Here is a 23,431-nt window from a genome sequence, read left to right as displayed (position 1 = left end):
ACCGCTTCACTTTTCTCCCTCTGGTATTTCACACTCGAGGATTGCTTGTTTGCACTCACTGAACCACGTATGATTTTATCTACGTGTGGTGTTGACAGTTCCGGCTGTCAGAGGACGGAGATTTCAAATGAACGACAAGTGTCAATGGCTTTCGTCAGATCAAGGGCCTTTTCACGGAGCAGAAGTTCTTGCATTTTGTCCGTCACAGAGACACTATTTTATCTCTCAGCAACCTGTTCTTGAGATCACCGAAATTGCAGAGATCAGCACTAGACCTGGGGTGCGTTGCATAGGCAGAGCGCCACAGAACGTTTGCGAACGTTTTCTAGGCAACGCATAGTTTTGTTGTGGCGCTCGCGAGCGTTAGCAAGCGCTCGGTACGAGTACCATTGTCTGGGGTCACTGACGCGTAACAATGGCGACTGCTCGCTGAGAATGGTCTAGGCAACGGGGGTTTGCGCGGAGCATTCTGTAACGTACCTGAGAGGTGGCACGCCAGAAACTATTGCACTGTACTGAGCTTGGCGGTTGACTCTCTCTCTGTCTCTTTCTCTCTATCGCAGTCTCTCTCTCTGTCTCTCTCTCAGTGCCTGTCTCCCTGTCTACGTCTCTCTCTTTTTCATTCATTCTTTCTTTCTCCCTTCCCTCTCCCTATGTCTTTCTCTTTCTTTCCATCTCTCTCTAAGTCTGTCTGTCTCTCTTTGTGTCCGTATGAAAGTCTCTCTCTCTTATCTTGTTTGCTCTCTTTCTTTCTCTCTCCCTTTCGCTCTCTCTTCCCCTCATCATCTCTTTCTTTCTGTCTCTCTCTCTCTCTCTGTCTCTCTCACTATCTCACAAACAAACACACACACACACAGACAGACAGACAAACACACACACACACACATAGAGGCAAACATAGACACGAATAAACACACACTCGCGCGCACATACGCACGCATGCATACACACTCACATACAGACATACATATACACACACACAAGCACAGAACGTGTGTACATGAGTGCGTGTGCGCGCGCGTGACTGCAAGTGTGTGTGTGGTTGTGTTTGTGTGTGTGACGGTTGGGCATGTGCGTGTGTGGTTGTGTGTGTGTGTGTGTGTGTGTGTGTGCTTGTGCGTGTTTATATGTGTTTGTTTGTGTGTGTGTGCACGTGTGCATATATGCGTGTGCATGCAAATGTGTGTGAGTGAGTGCGCGCGTGTTTCTTTCTTTCTTTCTTTATTTGGTAATTAACGTCGTTTTCAACCATTCAAGGTTATATCGCGACGGGTGCGCGCGTGTGCATGTGTGTGTATTTATATGTGTGTATGTGTTTGTAAGTGTGTGTACGTGTGTGTCTGTGTATTTGTATGCGCGCGCACACGCGTTTGATTGTGTGAGTATGTATGTGTGTGTGTGTGGTGTGTGTTCGTGTTAGCTTGTTTGAGTGCGTGTGTGTGTGGTGTGTGGGTGCGTGCGTTAGTGTGTTTGAGTGTGTGTTAAGGGTGGTGTGTGTGAATGTATAGCCTATGTTCGTGTGCGTGGATGTGTGTGTGTGTGTGTGTGTGTGTGTGGGGGCTGTGTGAGGTTGTGTGCGCGTGTGTGTGTGTGTTTCTGGGTGAATGTATGTGCATGTTTGTGTTATGGTGTGTGTGCATGTTTTGCTTTTTTCACGAGATCGAACTTATGATTGAAAAGGCTGACGACCACAAACATTCACAGAGAGAAGAATGCGTGCAGAAAGTGACTCATGCGGGTTATTGTGATGTCTCTCTGTCTCTCTCTCTGTCGCTCTCTCTCTCTCTCTCATACACACGGTGTGTCAACTGATTCCGTTCATCCACCGGATGTTTCCGTTCATCCGCAGGATGTGTCCGTTCATACAGTCCCATTTTTGTCACTTGCTTCGGGAAAAACGTTGTAGTAAGTCGTGTGGGCAGCGCGCTTGTGTGATATTGAAAAAATAAGGTAGCAAAATGGTTGGGCTATGTGTACGATAAGTACCAAGGTGCTAGTGAATCCTAGTAATAACACACGCGGGCCGAACGTGGCAAAATTGCCTGATTTTTTAACATTTTCTTGTTTTTCTCGCTCTGTTATCGAATCTGACCCCTGATTTGCACATGATCACCAAAACCATTGCCTGTTACGACATTTCGCTTGAACAGAAGTTTATAGAAACCCATGGCTTTTGTACAATCACTTGTCTTTTGAAAACATACAGATTCCGTTCATACCCCATGTTTCCGTTCGTACAAAAGTGCATGTTTCCCTTCGTACGAAAAGCGTTTCCGTTCATACACATTCGTTAGATCAGAGTGAAACAGGCCCCCACTACAAGTTCTGTGTATTCCAATCGTCTTCAAATAGCACAAAGTACGAATGCGTGTGATATTAGACCTATGTGAACCATAAGATGAATTGAATTTGCAAAAAACAGTTTTGTGTCCGTTCGTACTGATTTTGACGGGAAAATGTGTCTGTTCGTACCACTTTCATCAAATTGTTTCCCTTCGTACGCTTTTCATGACGTTTGTGATTTTTGGTAGAAAGCTTGTGCAATTAGCATTTTAATACCCCTAATTCGACTTATGTATAACCCATAATGCATGTTGTTCATGAGTGCAACAACACGCGACTGTGGCTTTTCTGGTGCAATACCATCCCTGTTTAAAATCTTACTGAAGAGCAAACATTTTGATAAGTGTGTCTTCTTCCAGTTTCCTTACACAATGTCATTTCAAAGATCTAAACTTATGTGAAACCTGTTCAAAATATGCTTTCTGCAAGCTAAACCTAGACATTCAGTCTTTTAGCATTTTCAGATTTTTAATGACCAAACTTTTTTTTTTATCATTTTTTAAGCTTTGAAGCTGAAATGCAATCCCATAGTACGGGGGTTGCCTGGCTAAAGTTTTAAAATCAATTTGATAAAAAAAATGAGGGTGTGACAGTGCGGCCTCAACTTTTACAAAAAGTCGGATATGACGTCATCAAAGACATTTATAAAACAAGTCGCGTAAGGCGAAAATACAACATTTAGTCAAGCTGTCAGAATGAAACTGAAGGCAATGCAATTTTTCAGCAAGACCGTATACTCGTAGCATCGTCAGTCCACCGCTCATGACAAAGGCAGTGAAATTGACAAGAAGAGCGGGGTAGTAGTAGCGCTGAGAAGGATAGCACGCTTTTCTGTGCCATCTTCGTTTTAACTTTCTGAGCGTGTTTTTATTCCAAACATATCATATCTATATGTTTTTGGAATCAGGAACCGACAAGGAATAAGATGAAAGTGTTTTTAATTTGATTTCGACAATTTAATTTTGATAATAATTTGTATATTTTTAATTTTCAGAGCTTGTTTTTAATCCAAATATAACATATTTATATGTTTTTAGAATCAGAAAATGATGAGGAATAAGATGAACGTAAATTTGGATCGTTTACAATTTTCAGATATTTAATGACCAAAGTCATTAATTAATTTTTAAGCCACCAATCTGAAATGCAATACCGAAGTCCGGCCTTCGTCGAAGATTGCTTGGCCAAAATTTCAATCAATTTGATTGAAAAATGAGGGTGTGACAGTGCCGCCTCAACTTTTACAAAAAGCCGGATATGACGTCATCAAAAATATTTATCGAAAAAAAGAAAAACACGTCCGGGGATATCAATCCCAGGAACTCTCATGTAACATTTCATAAAGATCGGTCCAGTAGTTTCGCTCTACACGCACGCACACACACACACACACACACACACATACACATAAACCACGATCCTCGTTTCGATTCCCCATTTATGTTCAAACATCAAGTCAAAACTTGACTAAATGTAAAAAGGACTGATAGAGCCTGGATAATGTTTTTTCTTGATTTGTCTAAATTCTGCTCATGATTATCACAGGTGAAGCAAATGGCATGATAGGAGTAAATACAAATGTATGTTACTTAGTTCAGTCTTAAGAGGTGACTAAAGTAAAAGGGACACAACTGCACTTATTATTTTGACATGCATTTCAGTTGGTTACTTCCCTTGACTTAATTGACTACTTCTCACCATTGGTCAGTTTGATTATTCTTTATTGTAATTCTGTATTCCTGACAGTTAATAGTTATTTGATGTTCTGTTTTAAGTATATTAGAACTTTGTATGTGTGGTTTTAAGATATTATTTACTTAGAATGTGGGAGTTATTTAAAATTTAAGATTGGTAATTAATTAGGTTCTGGTAATTGTAATTATTAAGTTATAAAATAGAAGTAGTGATGAGAAAATTGTTAGAAGTATTTGAAAGTCATTGGTTACATTTAAGGAATATTTAGATGTTGAAATTATATTTTTAACTATGAAGATATATTATTTATGATGAAACCACCTTCCAACTTTTTGAGTTCCCATGGCTGGAACTGGTCTCTCCCTCTGAACTCAGCTGGTTTCAGACGTGCCAACTTTTAGTCTCTGACCTTTTCAAGCTGTTATTCCTAATTCAGGTATGGAAATGTTTTAATATTTAATGCAATTGTTTTATAAATGATGGGTGTGTTGGTTTGTAAAATGTATTTGAGGAAATGTTTAATATGGACCAAAGATGAGTCTGATTTGAACCAAATATAAAAATTAGATGAGGAACTACCATGTGGGATAGACAGGAACTGCAGGAAATGACTTGCAGAAGTTAGTTGAAGACAGGAAGGAATAAGCCTTTGATTGTGATGAGATCATGAACAAAGTTTACATTGAAAACTAGTTGCAAGAATAACATCTTACCTTGGGGTGGTAACTTCATATTATAATCATAACATTTTGTCAAGTTTGTGTTTCCCGCTCTGTTGAGTATGACTCAGCCTCCTGGCATGCCAGACTTGGTCAGGGACTTTCTGGAATTTCCAAGATAGCAACTGCATCTTGGAATAGTGGAATACTAATTATACTTATGACTGTTTAACAATGTTATGTTTGTACTTGGTGTCAAGTTTCTCTGTTGTTTATTATTTGTAATTGTCGCTTTGTTGTGATGGGAGAAAAGACATGTTGAAGAGTAGAACACTTTGAGTTTGATTGATGGAGTTGGGACTAATAGGACTGTTTTGATGTGAGAGGAATCACATGTGTGTTAATCAATGCAGGCACAGTTATCTTTTGTGACACTGTGTACAGTATGGTTGAGTAAGATATGGCTGAAATGTATTTTAGTCATGTCAAAGAAGAACTTAAGGTATTGAATGCTTTGATTCTTCTGTGAGTGGTGTATTTTAATTCATCACTAGTGGGCGTAGTGACGTTTTGACTTGACTTTGTTTGCACTTGGTCATAGCAACTCAAAACATAACTTCTTGTCCATGTTTAAAAGAAAGTTGTTATCATAGATGGTGATTGAACATTTTCTTATTAATGTTGATTCCTATGTCGTGCGTCACATGACATACTTTTCAGTTTTCTAAAGCGCTAAAGTTTTTGTCATAAGAAGAGTTTGTCTTGTTTTGTATTTGTATTCTCGTCCTATGTTCTTATTGTCTTATGTTGTTTTTGTCGTTTGTTTTATATGTATGTTGTTATTGTTGACAACTATATAAAAAAGAGTGTTCTGAATGAAACGGAAATTATCATTATTATTATTTTTGAGATGTGTACTTATATTGTTTTGTTTCATTTTCAGGGGTAACGTTTTTTAATATGCTTGAACTGGCATTGACTGAAAAAGCTTTGTTTTCATCTCTGTTTGCGTAATTTGTTTTGAGGTTAGAAAATGGATTTTAGTAGACTGTAAAAGAGAAGTTATTGAAGTTGTGAAAGACTATGCTTTTGAGTTTTGTGCTTTACATTGATTTGGATTGATGAATATTATTTTTGATTTCGCCGATAAATAAAATTGGAACACTTTTCTTTTGCTTTACAATATTGTGTGAGTTGTGAACGATTTGTTTGTTATCCTTTGAAGTTTTTAATACTCGTAAACGCATTACCTCACCCATTCTATCAGAGATCTGACAATACGACTCTTGTAGTATTGTAAAGGTTACATTTTGGCGCCCAATAAGGGACTGAGGTAATTGTTTTTTTATTTTTTGATTTTTTTGTAAACAATATACTTTTTCAATTTTTTGATAACTATAACTATAACTTAAACGTAAACAGAGAGAGAACTTAGTGATTATCAGTCATGTCGGAGGCTGAACGGGTTCAAGAGAGGGAGGCGACGCGAGAGGCTGAGATGGAGGATCTCCGACACCGCCTGGCTGAGGTCACCGACGAGCTGACCCGACAGCGCAAGCAGCCTGTGACGGTCCACGTCACCACACCCCATCAAACGCAGCGACTTAAGATTTTCACTGGATTTGCCCCAAACGGGGGCAACGAATGCACCTTCCAGGCGTGGGTGCAGCAGATCGAGTCACTCCTCCTGACGCCTGACGTCCAGCCCTGCGACCCGAGAATATTGGCAAGCCTCAGGGGGGTAGCTTTGAATGCTGTCAAATCTGCCAAGACAAACGCTGACATTTTGGCCAACTTGAGATGTTTGTTTGGATGTGTTGAGGACACTGAAGCCCGCCTTATCTCCCTTGCCTGCAGAAAGCTGAAGGCAAAAGTGCAGCCCGCAGACTTTCTCCTTCAGCTGTGGGAGGAGTTGCTGGATATCAACAAGACTGCCTCCATGACGGATGAGGAGCTGCAGAAGAAGCTAGTTAGTTAGTTAGTTAGCTGTTGCTTTTCGGGTCCAGCGGACCATAATAGGCCAAATCAGGACCCCACAAGTTAATCATTGCACATTTTTAGATTAAAACACTTCTAATACATAAAATCCATAACGTCACCCGAAGGCAACAAAAAAGTCAAAGCAAAACCCTATATGTCAAATAAACTAGGTTGTTTTAAAATTCAAATCTTAAAATAAAGACCAGACTCCTTTAAAAACCCAAAAAGAGCTGAAGAGCTGACCTCTGTAAAAATACTTTTCAAGCTCGAGGTGCCAAAATACTTTTCTCGTTGATCATACAGATCAGCACACTCGGTGAGAAAATGACTCACAGTAAAACCGGTATCACATGCGTAGCACCATGGTGCCTCTTCTCTTTTAAGCAGATGAACATGAGTGAGATAAGTGTGACCAGTATGTAACCTGGCCAAAACACTTTCTTCTTTTCTACTTGAAGCCACTAAAGGAAGTGGCTTTAAAAGGTCAGGAAGAGTTTTATACAATTTGTTTTCCGTGCAGGCAGACCAACGGTCTTGCCAGAGTTTTAAGCTGTAACAAAGGGTCTTCCTACGCAAGTCAGTAAAAGGAACAGACTGCTCAGGGAGACGAGGAACCGTCAAATCTAGAGCATCCTTTGCTGCCTTGTCAGCAACCTCGTTGCCGTTTATGCCCATATGACTGGGCGCCCACATAAAATTGATAATCTTGCCTTCAGAAATAAGCTTAGTATGAAGGTCGTGAATGTCGACTAAAAAAGGATGAGTAAACTTTCTGGTGGATATCGCTTCAAGAGCTGAAAGCGAATCAGATACAATCAAAAAAGACTGATGTCTGGATTGATAAATTAATTTTAATGCCAAGATGATGGCCCTAAGTTCCGCCGAATACACCGACGAACCATTAGGGAGCCGGAGTTGAAGTGGTTGATGTAATTTCTTGTTAGAAACTGCTGCCGCAGCAGCTGAATCATCTTTGAGAGAGCCGTCAGTAAAAATAAATTCATACTCTGTGTACTTTGAGCACTGCTCAAGAAACAGCTGCCTAAAGACAGAGTCCGAGGTTTCATTCTTCTTGAAAGAAGTTAGGGAAAAATTGACGGTTGGGTTTTCCAACTGCCAGGGTGGAGTGTTTGTTGTCAAAGGATCGTCACAGACAGAATCAATATCTATAACAGCCCTTTCACATTCAGAAAGCATACGTATGCCGAAAGTTGGTATTTCAGTAGGTTTGGCTAAAAATTTGTCCTTCAGAATGGGATTAATAACACATTCATGAGCAGGGTTTTCGGGGTTTGCCTTTAGCTTTAGGTAGTAGTTCATGGAAAGCCGAAGTCTGCGGATCTCCAGAGGAGGTTCTCGCGACTCGGCGTACAAACTATCCACTGGTGTTGTGCGAAAAGCACCCAAACAAACTCTCAGACCCTGATGGTGGATGGGATCTAAGGCCTTGAGGACATTTCTCTTTGCAGAACCATAAACAATACAACCGTAGTCCAGCTGTGGACGGACAAGAGACCGATACAGGCGTAACAGTGTTGCTCTGTCAGCCCCCCAATCCGTGTGACTTATAACTTTGAGAACGTTGAGACCCTTTTGACATTTGGTTCTTAAATATTTGATGTGGGGTAAAAAAGTAAGGTTGCTGTCAAAAATCAGACCAAGAAATTTGACTTGTTTAGAAACTTTAATCTTATGGTTGTTTATGAAAAGAGAAGGCTGAAGAACTTGATGTTTTTTCCTGTGGAAATGAATACATTCGGTTTTAGCCAGGGAAAATTTGAACCCGTTCTCTTGAACCCATTTTTGAATTTTGGAAATACACAGCTGAAGCTGCCGTTCAACCCCAGCTAATGTTCTTCCCTTGGCAGAAATTTGAAAATCATCAACAAAAAGAGATTTGTCGATGCCAGACTGGACGTGTTTGACGATGTTATTGATTTTAATGTTAAAAAGTAACGGTGATAAAATACTCCCTTGAGGAACTCTCATCTCCTGTTCAAAAGAATCAGAGAAAGCAGAACCTACTCGGACCTTAAACTCCCTTTCGGTAAGAAAATTTGAAATAAAAATGGGAAGATTCCCATCAAACCCTAAGGTTTTAAGATCTGATAAAATACCATGCTTCCACGTTGTGTCATACGCCTTTTCCAAATCGAACAAGACGGACACAACGTGCTCTCCGCTTACCAGAGCGTTACGAACAAACGATTCAAAACGAATCAAATGATCCGTTGTACTTTTATGTTTTCGGAAACCGCACTGGACTATGTCCAAAGCGTCGATCCTTTCCAAGTGCCACAGTAACCGCTCATGCACCAGTCTCTCCATCGTCTTACAAAGACAGCTGGTTAAGGCAATCGGCCGATAATTATTTGGATCCGAGAAGAAGCTGTACAGGATCTTCTGTACAGGATTGCAGCCTTCCCTCCCCTTGCTGGCCCTGGAGCTCAGGAACAACTTTTAGTGGGGCTCGTATGTTGCAGACGCACTAATAAATCATTCACATCTTGCAACAAACATCATACTTTGTGATATTGTTCCTTATAATTATTTAATTGATTTCAGATACAGAGCCACTTCAGAAATCGTTTTTTTTGTGTTGTTTTTGATAGGGAATAAAAGGCTGCATTTACAGCAGACGAAATTCGTACCAAAAGCGCTCAGCAGTAAATAATCCCAACTCAGCAAATGTAAAATTCAATGGTTTACCATGCACCAGAAGTTGTCTGCTGATAACACATGCATGACATAAATACTCTTATGGGTATTTTTGTGTTCTGGTATTTAATTTGATCGTTTTTAGAATGTTATATATCCGCAGCATAAAAATTCAAGATGGCGGCCTCCGCAACATTGCGTGTTTTGATTTGAGCGAAAACAACGTTTCTGAAGGTAAGTTTTCAAGAATACGCATCCATTCACCAATGTCACATCATTTTACTGTTTAATTCTCCCCTGGGGTCTGTTATTCATCGGGTGAAGCGCTTAAATGCAGAGACTTTGTTTAATCTTGCAATAGCTCATTAGCTGGATTGTGATGCGGATAGATCTAGATCTATCTGTTGATTACAAGTAAGGAAATCATGATCGCCACGCTGGTGATTTTAAACAGATTAAACGAACTTTGAATAAAAGGCGAGGAGAAAGAGATTGTTCATGGTATGATCAATGATTAGTCCTGCCTACGTTAAGGACTTCCATAAGTCTCTGAACGGCTGAGGTGGGGAGGGGTAGAGTCAAAAACTGAGTGAGGGTAGGCCAGATAGTAGGATGACCAGCTGGAGATAAAAACACTCCACTCCCCATGTCTTTACAGTGTTGTGATCAAACTTTCAAAGACGGTAGGTAACAGACAAAAGCATACAGTGTATGCTAATCAAATGAGATAAGTGGTTTTGAAAAATGAAGAGGTACCGCTCTTTGAGTTTTACAATTTTGGTTTGTTGTTTGTTTCTCATCCTTTTGCTTATTATAAGTTGACCGTGCATTGGTGTGAATTTTATTTTTACAGGATATATATATATACTAGAGGAATACCCGGCTTCGCCGGGGTGAATCGCGAGACAGAGACAGACAGCGTGGCGGTTCATCACAATCACCTCTGCAAGCGAAGTCCTGTCAAACGGGATTGAGAATTTTAGAGCTTATTTCTTAGCCCTATATTATCTGTTGTGGCTTCTCAAATGCCAGAACATACAGACAGACAAAAGCCGCTAGACCCCATCACAAACAGAACTCTACAATCAACAGGTTTTTTCCCACACACACACACACAAACACACACACAGAGAAGCCGTATATATATATATGTATATCTATATCTATAAATATATAGAGATAGGTGAGAGTGTATTTTTTGCGTGGCTATAAATTGATTCGACCTTTTCACTTTGACAGTAAGAACAACTTACGGGTGCAAGGGAAGCGTTCTGGACAGCGCAGTGACATTCTAAAAATAGTACCTCAGAAACGGGAATTTGGGGTGAACGGCGCGACAGAGACAGACAGCGTGGCGGTTCACCACAATCACCTTTGAAAGGCGAAGTCCTGTCAAACGGGATTGAGAATTTTAGAGCTTATTTCTTAGCCCTATATCATCTGCTGTGGCTTCTCACATGCCAGAACATACAGACAGACAAAAGCCGCTAGACCCCATCACAAACAGAACTCTATAATACATAGGTTTTTGCCCACACACACACACAAACACACACACACACACAGAGAAGCCGTATATATATATGCATATCTGTATCTATAAATATAGGTGAGAGGTGTATTTTTCGCGTGGCTATAAATTGATTCGACCTTTTCACTTTGACAGTAAGAACAACTTACGGGTGCAAGGGAAGCGTTGTGGACAGCGCAGTGGACAGCGCAGTGACATTCTAAAAATAATAGTAACTTACAACTGAACGGGAAAGCCACACGAAGGAAGGGAGATAAACGCCAAACACTGGAGAAGATAAGGAAGAGTTACTTATAATGGTGAAATGAACACAAAAACGAACATGAGTTTAGCGCTGCGCGCTGAGAGCACGTGTTGAAATATCTCATCGATGATATTGTGTCCGGGGTGTAGCTGAATACGGTGTCCAAATTTGAAAAAGATCCACCGAGAACTTTGGCGTTGTGATGTGGTGTAGCGGCTTTGGTGTGTCGGTATGGGGGCCCGGGTAAGCTGAGGTGGAACCAAAATTAAATAGCTGAGGTGGAACCAAAATCGGTACAGCGCTGCGCGCTGAGAGCCTCGTGTTGAAATATCTCATCGACCAGGTTGTGTCCAGAGTGTACCTGAATATGATCACCAGATTTGAAACAGATCCATCGAGAACCTTGGCCGCGCACAGACCTTGACCTTCACAGACACACAGACAGACACAAGTCGTATATATATATAGATACACGAGTTACACCACATGCCGGTTCCTGGGAACAAGCGTTCTGCAATTATTCCGGTGCCACAGAAGGGAGCTGATTTCACAAGTACTACTGTATCAAGGTTTGTTACCTATTGTCTAGCTTAACAGTAAGATTTTTTTATTTGTATTAATTGGAACATGTTTGCACATCATTTGTAAGCGACCTCTGTGAATTTGATGGGTTTAACGTACCCTCACTATGGTCAACATTCTGTTAGCGACTGCCAAATTGACCATAATCCCCTTACAAGTGAGGTGCTGCTGCAGGACATGAGATTGAGAAGAGCCATCTACCTATTAGACTTCCAAACTCTGTGGGCTGGCAGTTCAAGGCTGGAAAGTGGGAGTCATTCTGGACGAGCTTTCAAGAGGTATCCAGCGTGTGCCGAGAACTCATGAGGTGTGCCTGCAAGAAGAGCTGTACAACAAAACGCTGCAAATGCTGCTAAGAAGGACTGCAGAGCACAGCTCTCTGCAAATGTGCTTGCATGCCTGTGAAAACTGTCAGCATCTAAACTGTGCAAAAATATTATTGCACCCATTTTCATACCCCAACTCAAACATTTATTCCTGTGTCAATTTATCCCCGAGTACGCAGTACTAGGGTCCTGCAGACTTTAATTGTGTGTCTGTCTGTCTGTTCGTCTCGACTTAACAGCTTATTGCTGGGAAACTACTGGGCGCAGTTCGTTCAAAAGTTGATACACTAACTTGATAATAGGTCCGATTGATCGTATTAAAACTTCATAATGTTACCTGGGACCTAAATGCCCCAAAAAACACAAAAGCCACTCTTAACGGTGGGAGTTTTTGCGGTGGGAGGCTGGTCGCTTTGCGAACAGCCTGAACTAAAGGGCAGACTTGGGCGGCGAACACGTCACGCAGTGACGAGAAAAGCATGATTTCAGTGCAAGCCAGACAACGCGTGGGGAAATGGTCTCGGCAAAGAAATTACAATGCAGGGTTTGGTCTCGGTGAAAGAGAGACAGAGAGCACGAGAGAGTCTATGGCCAAAGTGATCCGGGTTCGATTCATTTTGTGCACATGTGTTAGTGTTACTGTTTGTGTGTGTGTGTGTGTGTACGTGTGTGTGTGTGTGTGTGTGTGTGTGCATGAGTCTGTACTCGTGTGTGTGTGTGTAAGAAAGAAAGAGAGGGAGGGAGTGAGGGAGAGAGGGTGTGTGTGTGTGTGTGTGTGTGTGTGTGTGTGTGTGTGAATGTCTGAAGAGTACTCGGGTCCAGCGCGAGCGTTTTTTTTTATTCAAACTGGCTATGCCATTAACCTTCACCGGGCTTCCTGGGTCCTACAGGACCCAGAGGCACATAAAAATGACCATAACTCCAGTGCTAATACGAATTTTTTAATGAAATTTGGTGTATTCCTCGGCCACCTGCATGGCTTCCTATGACCCAAATTTTAAGTCAATCGGTCAAATTAGAAAACAATCAGCAATGACCTCGTTTGATATACCCGATTCTGGTTTCCTGGGTCCTACATGACCCATACGTTTCAAAGAGGGATGGAGGTGTTTATACCGATTCGGATGATGTGGGTAACACAGGACCCATATTTTTCAAAGAAGGATAAAACTGTTTATACTGATTCGGATGATGTGGGTACCACAGGACCCATACTTTTTAAAGAAGGTTACACAGAGTTATTTGCCTTGGCGATGTAATTCTTTTGTTTCCGTGAGTACTGATCATCGTGACACATTGACAAAATGGCATCAGCAAGCAAGGCAAACTTCGAGGAAGCTTTCAGAAATGTTGGGTAAGCCATTTTAAATCCTTTGTTGTCTAAACTTCGTTGGTACTAGAAAATGAACGGCACTGTAATAAAGTACTTTCAACAAGTCAGAACATGATCTCTTTGTGTACTTGGAACTATGTATTCATTTGGGTGTGATAATGAGATTCCCACGTGCTTCAGTTATTTAGCTGAGCTCGAAAAAAAAAATATCAACGTGCTGCGCGTACTGTCTTGTGTTTTATAGACTACTTTGTAGATCTACTTTGTAGATCTACTTTGTAGATGTACAGTGATGATCAGTGATGCATGGTGAATACAACGTCCTAGTGAGTTAACACCATTTTCACCCTAATGTTAGTTCTGATTTCACCAATATTTTACATCCTTTGTGTCTGTAGCGCGGACGTGCCAAAGGGGATGGTGCATTTCCTGCACCACGTGGGTTCCACCAGGCGCTTGATTTTTTTTATTTGTGCTCGGCTACTAGGGTTACTGGCTTTTGTCACATCAAGGCAGTAATTGAGTTAACATATTTTGCCAAACGGTGGCAGCATTGCTTGCATCTCTCTCTCTCTCTCTACCTATTTTTCGGTCCAAAGATCGCTTTCATAAGATGTTATCTTGTCTAAAATCAGAGTATCAGAATGATCTAGCGTGTTTCACTGTGCTCTTGTAAAAATGCCAGTTAGATGAATTACTTCTCGCGCGTGTTGTGTGTGTGTGTGTGTGTGTGTGTGTGTGTGTGGGGGGGCTGTATACCTTTCTTCTGAATTCCACTTTTATTTTCTTGTTGCAGCTGAAGTCACACCAACCGACATTACTATGGAGAGACCAAACATCTTTGATGCATTGAACACTGCAAATGAAATTGCAGGTCTGTCTCTCTCTCTCTCTCTCTCTCTCTCTCTCTCTCTCTCTCTCATATATATTCGATTTTAATCTATCATTATCTTTCTAAATTCCAATCCAATAATTACGTGAGTGTAGTAAATCTGTAATCTGTCAAATTCTGTCTTGTTTTTCTTCTACAAAGAGTTATTCATATATTTGTGTCTTGCAGAGGAAGACACTGCACCCAGCCAAGAGTATCAGGAGCCCACCGTTGAGCAGTTGAGCATGGGCGAGGATGAAGATCCAAACTCGCATCCCAGTGATGATTGTACAAGTGAAGAGGAGGACCTCCCACCAGAAGATGTTGACTCTCCGGATAATGACTCTGAGTCAAATGAAGAAGAAGACGAAGAGCCAACCGCCACGCATATGTCATCAAAAGATGGGACAGAATGGAGGGAACAGTCATACAAGCAAAAGTCAAAAACACCATCTAAGAATGTATTCCGAGTTCCACCAAATCAAATACCTGGCTGTCAGAATATCAATAGTCCATGTGATGCTTTGAAGCTCTTCATTTCCGAGAAACTGATACAGGATGTGGTTCGCTACACAAACCTACAGGGACTAAGACTGAAGAATGAAGCATGGGTGCTTTGTGATGAAGTGGAAATAGAAGGTCTCATTGGCGCACTACTCTTCATGGGCACAAGAAAACAGAGTTCACTTTCTACATATAGCCTCTGGGACTCCATCTATGGAATGCCAATCATCAGAGCTTGTATGAGCAGAAGGAGGTTCCAAGATCTAATGACTCACCTTCGATTCGATGACAAGACAACACGATCTACAAGACGTAGGAATGACACATTTGCACCCTTCAGAGAATTCTGGGACGAATTCATTCGCAACTTGGGAAAGTACTACGTTCCTGGACCACTGCTTACGATCGACGAGCAGTTGGTTCCGTTTCGTGGTCGATGCAGCTTCTTGCAATATCTTCCGTCGAAACCTGACAAATACGGCATGAAGATCTTCTGGATTGCAGACGCAGAGAACAGCTACCCTCTCCTTGGCATTCCATATTTAGGGCGACCTGCTGGGCAAGAAAGACAAGTGAATCTCGGGCGAAACATTGCGCTTGAACTGGCTCAACCATTCTTCAAGACTGGGCGAAACATCACCCTGGACAACTTCTTCACGGACATGGTACTTGCTGAAAATCTGCTGAAAAATGGCCTCACGATGGTTGGAACCGTGCGATCCAACAAACGTTTCTTGCCAGAGCCGTTCAAAACAAAAAACAGACTTCCACTTCATACCAGCGAGTTTGCATACCAGCAGGACAAGACCCTGGTCTACTACCAAGGCAAGAAGAAGAAAGCCACAGTGATGCTCAGCACCCAACACAGGGATGGCGTTGTAGACATGACCTCACTCAAGAAGAAGCCAGAAGTCGTGCTGTTTTACAACCAGACCAAAGGTGCAGTTGACACCATTGACAAATTGGCGCACTGCTACACTGTGAAAAGGAAAACCCAACGTTGGCCGTTAGTCTCATTCTTTAACTGCATCGACCTCTCCACCATTGCATCACGTTGCATCTGGAGTCTTCGATTTGAGGGTCATCAGCTCTCGTTGAAGGACGGACGAGCCAACTTTATCCAAGCGATCAGCGAAAGCTTGATGTTGGCACAGGTTAAACGCCGCATCACAGAAGTGAACATGCCAAGGACCCTTTTTTGCACAGCACAAATGGTCATCAAGGATGTTGAAGGCAAAGTGGCACCAAGAGCAACGTGCTCCAAACGAAAGGAAAGGGTGGGAAAAAGCAAGCTGCCAAAGTCAGGCTCCACATCAACGTGCAGCGCAAGGGCCTCAACATTCTCACTTACAGACACCAGTGAGGGAAGAAAGAGGAAACGTTGCTTGTTTTGCAACTGGAAACAAGACAAGAAAACCCAGCAGCAGTGCTTCAAATGCAGTACATTCATGTGTCTTCAACATACCAGGAAGATTTGTCCAACCTGTTGCTCAGCCACAGCTGGCGTCACCGACTAGAAAAGCTGACTACTGGATGAGAGCCAAGAAAAACGTATTCGGGATGGCACCTTGAGTTGCTTGCAATTTGTTTTTGTTTTACTTTCACTCATTTAGTAAAAACACATAAAACAAAATGTAAACTTCACAAGATATAACGACAGTAACAAGCAAGTCTGTTTGCGAACAATTTATTTTTCAACAAAAGATTCCATTCTTGTGAACAGCTCAGTTCAGTTGTTGCACAGCTTGCAGGCCTTTGGCGGTTTTCTCCATTCCACCTCACTCATGTCTTCAATGGTGACGTGGTATGCCTTCCCCTGCAACATAGTCAAGTCACATGTGCTTCAGTCACTTTCAGTCAAATCATAAGTTTTGTTTTCCAAAGTTAAAAGAAGTGTTTTATTTTGTTGCTAGAACAAAATGTCCACACAGTCGTGAATAGTTCATTATGTTGGTGTAAGTTCAGATACTTTTTTCAGCAGTTACTTTTTATTTCAAACGTTTCATTGGGTTTCTAGGTTGTGCTTTATTTTATTTTCAATTCGTGTTCTGTTGACAAGTTTGTCTTATTAAACACAGATATTCATAATATTTTACCAAACACCTTTGTTTTCTTTTTTACCTCTTCTTCATACTGGCTGTCGTACTTTCCTGTCTCCTCCCCTCCAAATCGCTCCCTGACAACTTCCCTCACGACCTTGGGATACACCAGTGTCCTCTTTCCAGACGTCGACAGTTTCCCAACGTACTGTATAAAAAAAATCACAGTAATTTCAGTTACGAGTTAGAAAACTCACTCTCTCTCTCTCTTTCTCTCTCTCTCTGGTGTGTGCATGTGTGAGTGTGTGTGTGTGTGTGTGTGTGTGTGTGTGTGCAACATATCAAGTATCATTGCAATGAGAACTTATTTGGTATACAGTGTGAATATCAAAATGACCACATGATAATCTACGTTTTTGCACACATTCTTTGTCTCCAATTAGAAGGCCAGATATCGAATAAATTAAGTAGATGTGCAACGCCAAGGCACTGCATACCCCAGCGAAAGACAAACCTCTCTCTCTCTCTCTCTCTCTCTCTCTCTCTCAAACACACACACACACACACGAACACACACACACACACACATACCCCAAGTTACACACGTACACACATACACACTCACTCACACGCACTCAATCACTCTCTCACACACACTTCATACTTTGTGGTTGTACACACAAAACACACCCCCATGCGCACATATAGACAGACGTACATACACACCTTTACAAACAAACACACACACATACACTTACGCACACGCACAAACCCACCCACCCACTCTCTCTCTCTGTTTCTCTTATACAGACACACACCCACACACACTATGATGTACATACGCACGCATGTACGCACGCACACACCCACATACACACACACACACAGACACACATTGACTCACACAAATCTCATGCACACAAAACACACACTCATACGCACATACACGGTTGGCCAAGTGGTAAGGCGTCCGCCCCGTGATCGGGAGGTCGTGGGTTCGAACCCCGGCCGGGTCATACCTAAGACTTTAAAATTGGCAATCTAGTGGCTCTCCGCCTGGCGTCTGGCATTATGGGGTTAGTGCTAGGACTGGTTGGTCCGGTGTCAGAATAATGTGACTGGGTGAGACATGAAGCCTGTGCTGCAACTTCTGCCTTGTGTGTGGCGCAAGTTATATCTCAAAGCAGCACCGCCCTGATATGGCCCTTCGTGGTCGGCTGGGCGTCAAGCAAACAAACACGCACATAGACAGTCGGACACACACACCTTTACAAACACATATGCGCACTCATACACACACAAACATACACACAAACTTATGCACATACACATTCACACACACTCTCTCTCTCTCTCTCTCAAACACACACACACACACACACACACACACACACACACACACCCCAAGTCACACACACACACATACACAAACTCACTAACACGCACTCACTCACTCTCTCACAAAAAACTTCATACACACAAAACACACACCCATAGTACGCACATATGGACAGACGGACATACACACCTTTACAAACACACATAGTACACGCACACACATACACTTATGCCCACACACACACACAAATACACACACACACACCACACACATACGAGTACAGACTCATGCACGCGTGCGCACACACACACACACACACACACACACACACACACACACACACACACACAAACAGTAACACTAACACATGTGCACAAAATGAACACAAACACACACACTGCGCGAGAGAGAAAGACTTCAGGGAGGCTTGACGTCATGATGCATTAATTGACGTCAAAGACTTTCGACCGTGACGTATTCTTCTTACGCGAGCTTTATCCATAGACTTGGAAACTACGGAATTTCTACCCGTCCAAAACGGCCTTGGGTGGCGTTTGCTGAAAAAATGGGGGCGACTATTGCACCCACCGTATTTTTGTTAGTATGGTCCCAATTTTTGGTGAACTTCCATCTCCAACTGTAGCACGTAGCCGGGCACAAAGAATCCTTCTTTATCATGTATTATTCGGTATGCACATTTCTCAAGTCGATTACAGTATAGCGTTCACGGGATACCTCCAGCTTCGCTGGGATAAACACTTCTGTGCCATCAACAAACAGTACACTTTGTATAAATGAAAACAGTAAAACTAACTTACTATGAGGCTGCTCCACATTGACCTGTACACATCCTGCCTGGTGGAACCCACGTGGTGCAGGATATGCACCATCCCCTTTGGCACGTCCGCGCTACAGACACAAAGGATGTAAAATATTGGTGAAATCAGAACTAACATTAGGGTGAAAATGGTGTTAACTCACTAGGACTGACGTTGTATTCACCATGCATCACTGATCATCACTGTACATCTACAAAGTAGTCTATAAAACACAAGACAGTACGCGCAGCACGTTGATATTTTTTTTTCGAGCTCAGCTAAATAACTGAAGCACGTGGGAATCTCATTATCACACCCAAATGAATACATAGTTCCAAGTACACAAAGAGATCATGTTCTGACTTGTTGAAAGTACTTTATTACAGTGCCGTTCATTTTCTAGTACCAACGAAGTTTAGACAACAAAGGATTTAAAATGGCTTACCCAACATTTCTGAAAGCTTCCTCGAGGTTTGCCTTGCTTGCTGATGCCATTTTGTCAATGTGTCACGATGATCAGTACTCACGGAAACAAAAGAATTACATCGCCAAGGCAAATAACTCTGTGCAACCTTCTTTAAAAAGTATGGGTCCTGTGGTACCCACATCATCCGAATCAGTATAAACAGTTTTATCCTTCTTTGAAAAATATGGGTCCTGTAGGACCCAGGATGCCATAATCGGGGTATCAAACACGAAGCCCGGTGAAGGTTAAAGGCTCGCATCTTCGCTATCTGGCACATTTTTTTTTTTTTTTACATCACCATTTACGCCGTCAAAATAAGGATACCCTTGACGTGACAAAGAGATGTGACAAAAACTTCGGGTACCTTTTAAAAAGACGACGACAATTCCTGAGGCACAACTGGGTCACTGTTGTATACGAAGATGGTTGGTTTTTGGAGTTTAATGTCTCTTCAGCAGATGCTAGCTGCTATTCGAGACCGATGCAGTTATTTTCTTTTCCCTTCATGTGGCAAGTTCTACGTTTCAGACTATTTACATTCAAATCTATCACTGTAAAAGAAGGTTCTAAAAAATAATCATTTTCACTTCTGGTACTTTAAATCTTGTAAAAAATCTTGATCTCTTTTAAAAAGTTAAAAATCTTGTCCGGGGGAACATCCCGGAATAAAACCTTCAATGTTTCCGCATTGTAGTGTTTGTCTCGAAATTCTTGAACGTCTACACATTTTGTGAGAACATGTTCTAATGTCCATGGTTCGTCACATCCAAAACAGTATGGTGGATCTTCACCTTTCAGCAGATACGAATGTGTAATGTGACTGTGCCCAATGTGTAAGCGACAGAGAACTGTCTCTTCTTTCCTGTTGAGGCGACATTGGGGTAGGCTGTCCGACAGCTGGGGGACGATCTTATGAAGTTTATTTTCTTCACATTCGTCCCATTCACTCTGCCATAGGTACTTTATGTACATGTTGGTGCGAGTTCTGAAATCTGAATGCTTTGTGTGTTTGTCAGTGATGAGTCTTTCTCTGGCTTCTTTAGCAGCTTGATCAGCTGCAGAGTTGCCTCTAATTCCAACATGGGATGGCACCCATGCAAACACAATCCTTTTGCCTTCTTCAATCAGAGATGCATGTAGCTCTTGGATTTCGACCAACAGTGGGTGATCTAGCTGAGTTCTCTTCACGGCGGTAAGAGCCGATAGGGAATCCGACAGAATCAGGAAGTCTTTCTTTTTTGACTGATATACCTGTTTCAGAGCTAGCTGTAAAGCTTTCAACTCTGCAGAAAATACAGAACTGTCATCCGGAAGACGGGCCGAAAAGGCCCTATCGAGTTTAGGACCTGTGACAGAAGCTGATGCCACTTTACTTTCAGCTTTGGACCCATCAGTGAATATTCGTTGATGGGAAGGAAACTCGGTACAGAACTGGCTAAAACACTGTTTAAAAATCAAATCATTTGTCTCTGACTTCTTTAACCTTGTCAGATCGAGTCGAACAACTGGATCTGGCAATGTCCATGGTGGTGTTTCTGTCCATCGATTTTCACTAACATGATCGAGTTTTATCTTTGATTCGGCCAGATGTGACTGAATCCGAGAAGACAGAGGTGCTCGATCATTTGGGTGACTTTCAAAAAATTCAGAGCATTGTGGTTGAAAAACGCATTGGTAGGCTGGATTTGTAGGCATAGCTTTCAGTTTCAACACATAATTTAGGGTGAGTTTCAGGCGTCGCAGCCTCAGAGAGGGTTCTTTGGCCTCAAAATATAAGGACTGTACTGGAGACGTCCTGAAAGCTCCCAGACAAAGACGTATACCCTGGTGGTGTATTGTGTCTAATAGCCTTAGGTTGGATTTTGCGGCTCCACCATAGACGACACAACCATAGTCCAACTTGGATCGGATTAAAGCACGGTAAAGTCTGAGTAGGACTGTGCGGTCAGCACCCCAGTCCGTATGAGTGACCACTTTCAATACATCCAGAGCTTTCAGACATGATGTCCTCAGATACTGGATATGTTTAAGGAATGTTAGTCGACGGTCAAAGATCAGTCCTAGGAATTTAAATTCTTCAACAACCTTGACAGGATTACCATTCAGGACCAGAGAGGGTTCTGGCATGACTCCCCTTTGTTTGCAAAGATGCATACAGACAGTTTTGCTGGTGGAAAATTTGAAACCGTTCTCTGTTACCCATTTTTGCACCTTGTCTATACATAATTGAAGCTGCCTTTCCACTCTATGTAGGGATTTGCCACGCACACAAAGTGCAAAGTCATCAACAAACAAGGATGACTCGGATCCTTTCAGTACTGCCTTTACTATGTTATTGATTTTGATGTTGAACAACATGGGTGATAGAATGCTTCCTTGAGGAACACCCATCTCTTGTTGACAGAACTCTGATAGGTTGGGACCGACCCGTACTGTAAAAAATCGATTACTTACAAATCCTTCAATGAAAACAGGAAGGCGTCCACTGAAACCCTTTTCATGTAAATCGGCTAAAATACCATGTTTCCAGGTTGTGTTGTAAGCCTTTTCATGGTCGAAAAGTATGGCTACCACATGTTCCGATCTTGCAAAAGCAACTTGAACTAAGGTCTCAAAACGTACCAGGTGGTCCGTGGTGCTGCGTCCCTTTCGGAAGCCACATTGCACATCACTTAAGAGGTTTTGTTTTTCTAGGTACCACACCATCCTAGCATTGACCACCCTTTCCATGGTTTTGCACATACAGCTGGTCAATGCTACCGGACGGTAGTTGCTGGGGTTTGTATGATCTTTACCTGGTTTTGGAATGGGGACAATCATCGCTTCTTGCCATGAAGGTGGAAAGGATCCACTCTCCCATATGTGGTTAAAAACCTTCAGCAAGTTGTATACGAAGAGAAAGTCAACTTGATTATCCATCCAGAACAGGTTGTTTTATTTCGCCATCTTGCATATTTCTAGTGTTGTGCCATTGTACCTACTGATGTATGTGTCGATCTCACGGATGAGATGCTTATGTGTCAAATTTGAGGGATACCCAAGTCAACTAAAATCCATGTATTTTAGCAATGACCAAGTGGGTTGCGTTGAAACTTTCAGGAATGTGTGTCTACACACGAGGCGTAGTTCAACCGTTTGAGTACACTTTCAAATCTTCACGAAATAATATTTTAAAAACTGCCACGGGTTTGTTGACTTACATCCCCCATATGTTTGACTTCGGTTGTTTCAAGTACTGCCAAAGTTTCTTTTGAGTATAGACAAACAGTCCTGCTTTTCATTGCTTACCTTTACCACAAGGGTTATGCGCCAGCAACAATTTCTTCTATGATCTCGGCGTTGAGCTATATACATAAGTTGGCTAGTGTGCCGGATCCGACTTCATCATATATAGTTCGTAAATCAATGACAACGGCGCATAAGCTTAAACCGGCAAATGATAGTCGTCTTCCTATCACTGAGGATATTCTGGAACAGCTGGTCAAAACCAGTAGACAAGCCTTTCAAAATGTGTATCTCTCATATCTTTACCCGGCTATGTTTTTATTGGCTTTTCATGCTTTCTTGCGTGTGGGAGAGATTACAGAATCAGATCACACACTTGCTTTTTCTGATGTGACCTTAGCAGATAAGTCCATAACTATTTCATTTCGATCTGCTAAACACTCAGCAGGGAAGCATCAAGAAGCGGTGGTCACAGCAGTTGACAATGCCTTCATATGCCCAGTTCAAGCGCTAAAGCAGTACATTGGGAAAAGAGGCTGCATGACAGGTCCATTGTTTATGCTAAAGGGTCGTTCCCTCCTGAGGAGAGAATTTGTTACAACACTGAAAGCAATGTTGAACATTGCAGGAATTCCAGCGGGCCGATTCAATTCGCACAGTTTCAGAATAGGGGCAGCTACATCGAGCGCAGCAAAGGGTGCATCAGATGCCCAAATTCGCAAACTAGGACGTTGGCAGTCCGATGCCTTCAAGAGATACATTCGATTACCTAAACCCATCGAAGTAGTAGCTCAGTAAGCAAGAGTAATCGCAGGGGG

At 42.1% G+C, this 23,431-nt stretch overlaps 2 protein-coding genes and 1 long non-coding RNA gene across 3 annotated transcripts; 2 read left to right on the top strand and 1 right to left on the bottom strand.

The window, feature by feature from the left end:
• The first annotated feature begins 13,071 nt into the window (after positions 1–13,071).
• On the top strand, positions 13,072–14,800 carry LOC138955887 (uncharacterized). Its single transcript, XR_011452416.1, has 3 exons — positions 13,072–13,372; positions 14,148–14,225; positions 14,412–14,800. It is a non-coding gene; the product is annotated as an uncharacterized lncRNA (long non-coding RNA).
• Positions 14,801–14,992: 192 nt separating this feature from the next.
• On the top strand, positions 14,993–16,298 carry LOC138955888 (piggyBac transposable element-derived protein 4-like). The gene is made up of 2 exons (XM_070327397.1): positions 14,993–16,003; positions 16,221–16,298. The coding sequence occupies exons 1-2, from the start codon at positions 14,993–14,995 to the stop codon at positions 16,296–16,298; spliced, it is 1,089 nt and encodes a 362-aa protein (XP_070183498.1).
• Positions 16,299–16,397: 99 nt separating this feature from the next.
• On the bottom strand, positions 16,398–19,650 carry LOC138955886 (uncharacterized). Its single transcript, XM_070327396.1, has 4 exons — positions 19,368–19,650; positions 18,923–19,013; positions 16,848–16,973; positions 16,398–16,542 (listed from the first exon to the last, which is right to left on the bottom strand). The coding sequence occupies exons 1-4, from the start codon at positions 19,415–19,417 to the stop codon at positions 16,456–16,458; spliced, it is 354 nt and encodes a 117-aa protein (XP_070183497.1). The 5' UTR covers positions 19,418–19,650; the 3' UTR covers positions 16,398–16,455.
• Between the last annotated feature and the right edge of the window lie 3,781 nt (positions 19,651–23,431).

Source organism: Littorina saxatilis, unplaced genomic scaffold, assembly GCF_037325665.1.
Source record: "Littorina saxatilis isolate snail1 unplaced genomic scaffold, US_GU_Lsax_2.0 scaffold_500, whole genome shotgun sequence".
In the NCBI taxonomy this organism is placed as follows: domain Eukaryota; kingdom Metazoa; phylum Mollusca; class Gastropoda; order Littorinimorpha; family Littorinidae; genus Littorina; species Littorina saxatilis.
Note: the sequence above shows the minus strand (reverse complement) of the source record. Positions and strands in the feature narration are given on the sequence as shown.